Raw genomic sequence first — 3,647 nt, forward strand, 5'->3', positions numbered from 1 at the left:
TACAGTCCCATCTCCACAAAGGCTCCAGCTCATTGTTTGTGCTCCAGAGGGTTCAGGAACGTCATTTTTTCAGGCGTTTTTTGGAATAATTTAAACATTTGTACAAACCCAAATCGTGCGTATAAACCCCGCCTTTCCCCATTTACGCACCGTTGTCTTGGAGACGCGTCACCAGGCGACGCAGCGCTGAAACGTGATTGTGGAAATGCTGCAGTGCGCCTTGGTGCGGACGGGAAAACTTCAGGGAACACGACGAGCCGCGCTCACAGTTTTTCTCCTGAGCCACATTTAAACTTCCTGCAACAGCGTTTCACTCCGCGGTCCTGCACGGTTTTAGAGCATGCCAGGTAATAAAAGCTCTGAACCACCTCCTCACCTGCAGAAGAGGAAGAAGAAGAAGAAAAGACAGAAAGCAGATTCCAGTAGTTCACCAAAGGATGCAGGTAAACTCTACTTATGGAAGAGAATTAGCCTAAAAGTGAAGGTCCTCCTCATGTTTTTACTTTGTTTGGTGTAGTGGTTGTGGTGAAACATTAGGCCAAACTGTGTTATAGTTTTACACCTGTCAGTTTCTGTTGAAAAGTTTAAAAAAAATGAAAAAATAAAACATAGAGCTGACTTCTTTAAAAAGCTGTGTGTTCCCCGTCCAATTCATGCACAAAGGACATTGTTCTGACACACATTTTTAACAGTAGTGTGTAAATTAGACGAGCTTTGGCCCTTGTTTACAGTATGATATGGTATTAACGTTACATCTACTGCTGCCCATGTGCAACCAGGAACTAAAATCACAAAATGCACCAAAAATGTCAAATTAGGGAAACTGAGCAAGATTTATTGCAACGTTTTGAATCAAAACAGCAATGTTGACAACGTTTTAGTGAAACGTTTAGTGTACTATAGTTGAAAGAAGCTGAAAGAATGTTTTTTTAATCCGTGTGTCTGCTTCCATCAACATCCAGCTCCACATTAAAGTGTACTATTAACTACGTCCAAAGTATTCAGGAGCAAAAGGTCAAGAAAGTATGAATACATGAGTTCGTTTGATATTATGTGATGCCTAATCTCCATTACCTGAGCTGTCAGAGGTCATTAAGTAACACAACCCTGCTTTTGTTTGGGGCTTTGTCCACTCACTCTCTTTCCACAGACAAACCCCACCCGGCGCTCCCCGTCCCACCCGTGTTGCCCACCATCAGCCCACCTCGACCCCCTCCGCCCGGACTCAAATCCACCCCCAAACAGGGCTCGGAGAAGGGAGGCCGGAGGAAGAGGTCCCCCGCGTCCCTGCTCAGTCTGCTGGGTCGGTCCGGGGCGTCTCCGGTGCAGAGCTTCCTGTCCCGGCTGAGTGGTCCGGCGCGGGAGAGTGTGCGCTGGGAGGGGGCGCTGGACGACCCCCTGAAGGAGGAGCAGCGCCTGGAGGTGTACCGGGCCAACCGGAGACAGCGCTACGTCAGGCACAGGGAGATGGAGCAGAGCGAGGCCGAGCACGAGACGTAAACTCGTGCAAACAGAACTTACACCGCTCATTACGGACAGTCACTATTCCAATCCTCTTTCTATAATACAGTCGTTACAGTATAAAACCATGATTACCACACTTTGATGATGACTTTGCAACTTTTCCAGTAACATTAACCTCGTCTTGCATTTATTCAATTAGTTAGAGTTGTTTTATTGCTTAAAAAACATGCGTTCTTGCTATGAGCGGAGTCCCCTCTCCACAGATCTGACCTGTAACTTGGCATGCCGGCGCTACCCGCTTGCGTCCGCGGAGATACAGTAGATACGTTGAATGCCGCACTGTGGAACATTCCGGGCAAAGCGACAACGTCACCAGAGGGAAGAAAAGTCAAATAGTGCGGCTTTAAAGCATCCATAACATTTGAATTCCGCTCTCTCCAGCTTTTGTCGTGCCATTGAGCAAGACATTTCATTCACTTTACGTACAGGCTGTATTGTATGTCCATTAGTTTGAATAATACGCCTGTTTATGGAGTCAGTCGTGCTGCAGTCGACTAAAGACAGATCCTATCCACCGATTAGTCGACTAAAAGGAGGCGTGGCAGTCGAAATCGATGAAGTATCTCCAACTGCACAGGAGTTTTTTATCGTTTTATTCTGTGTTTTGTGAAGCACTTTGTGACTTCTGTCTGTGAAAGGTGCTGTACAAATAAAATGTACTCACTTTCTACAAAAAACAACAATTCATACAGAAAAGTACTCAACAGTGTATTTATACGTTAGAGATGTATGAATTAGATTAAACTCGTGATTCACTTTAAAATCTTCAGTTTACTCACTATATTTTCTCCTTTTGCTGTTGTCCCATAGAAATCCCTTTTACCTTAATAAAATAATGAGTCGACTAATAAAATCTTTGGTCAACTAAGACACAATTGGCCGATTGATTGACTAAACAATTACAAAGATGAAGCTTAACCCTAAAAATGAACCTAAAAACTGACAAACTAGACTGAACCAGACTCAAACAGGTGTAACTTAAATACACCACTAAACCAGGGCTGGATGTAGGATTATATGAGGTGAAATAAGATGCGGTATGTTTTATTTCTGATGCAGGACTGGACCCGATGCCGTTCCACCGTGACCTCTCGCTCAAAGGGCACGTTCAAATCTTAATAGAGGATTTGCACACTTCATGTTCAGCTTGTAAATTATGTAGCGCTTCCAGAAAGATACAAAGTTGGTGGTTGAGGCCTGAAACCGGAGCTAGTTAATGCCAGCGAGCCTCAGGCGCCGGGTGGAGAGGAATAGAGGAGGAAGATGGATCGGGACAAGAGGAAGTCAGCTGATGTTACACTCCAAATGAGAAACAAAAGACTCTTCTGATGCGACACAGCGACAGTCACTGCTGAACCACGCGTTCGCTTTACAGTGCAATCAAGTTTAGTGCATGGAAAGTGGGAAAACTCACATTCGAGGTGGGTAATGTTATAGTTATGTGAGTCACTGTTTGAATTGTAGTTTTCTGACATACTTTTACTATAGTCATATTTGGTTTAAGGTAATAATACTCTTACTTGAGTAAAAGTTTGGGTTACTCTCAGTCAGTAAGTTTACATATTCATGATGCAAAAGTGTTTAGTTTGAATTGCAACTCAACCTATCATCTTCTGCTAATTTATTTATGAAAGTTACTATTAACATTCATCATATTAATATCTCTGAAATGTGTATATTTTTGTATATTTTTTTTTTAAATACAACTACCATTCCTGAACACTTCACATTTTACTTTTAAACCAGTTAATTGACCGCTCAGTGTCATTTTCACATTTTGCTAATGAAAACAAATCAGAAATATTAATTAATAAAAGTGTATTTAATTGAAAATGTCTTTTAATTCATAGTGATCAAGACTGTATATAGATATTTATTCTTTTGAATATAATGTGTTTATAAGCTCAAACACATCGGAGTTTTTGCCTCTTCCTGCACCTACTTCTTTATTTACTGTATTCTGTTGTTGTTGTTGTTGTTGTTGTTGTTCTAGTTATACATGTACAGAATATAAAATAAGTTTGTTTTACGTTAGGAGTTCTTACAATATTGCTGTTTCTTGGCTTTTCTCTGTTATGTTTTTCAAGGCTGTCAAACGATGTAAATATGTTACAGTAAATATA

The 3,647-nt window shown here is 41.5% G+C and overlaps 1 protein-coding gene across 1 annotated transcript; it reads left to right on the forward strand.

Moving 5' to 3' along the window:
- Window positions 1-339: 339 nt before the first annotated feature.
- liat1 (ligand of ATE1) lies at window positions 340-1,517 on the forward strand. The gene is made up of 2 exons (XM_072445493.1): window positions 340-443; window positions 1,151-1,517. The coding sequence occupies exons 1-2, from the start codon at window positions 341-343 to the stop codon at window positions 1,498-1,500; spliced, it is 453 nt and encodes a 150-aa protein (XP_072301594.1). The 5' UTR covers window position 340; the 3' UTR covers window positions 1,501-1,517.
- Window positions 1,518-3,647: the final 2,130 nt, after the last annotated feature.

This window comes from Eucyclogobius newberryi, unplaced genomic scaffold (assembly GCF_026437365.1).
Source record: "Eucyclogobius newberryi isolate DKJ021-1_F unplaced genomic scaffold, fEucNew1.0.hap1 SCAF_15, whole genome shotgun sequence".
Taxonomy (NCBI): domain Eukaryota; kingdom Metazoa; phylum Chordata; class Actinopteri; order Gobiiformes; family Gobiidae; genus Eucyclogobius; species Eucyclogobius newberryi.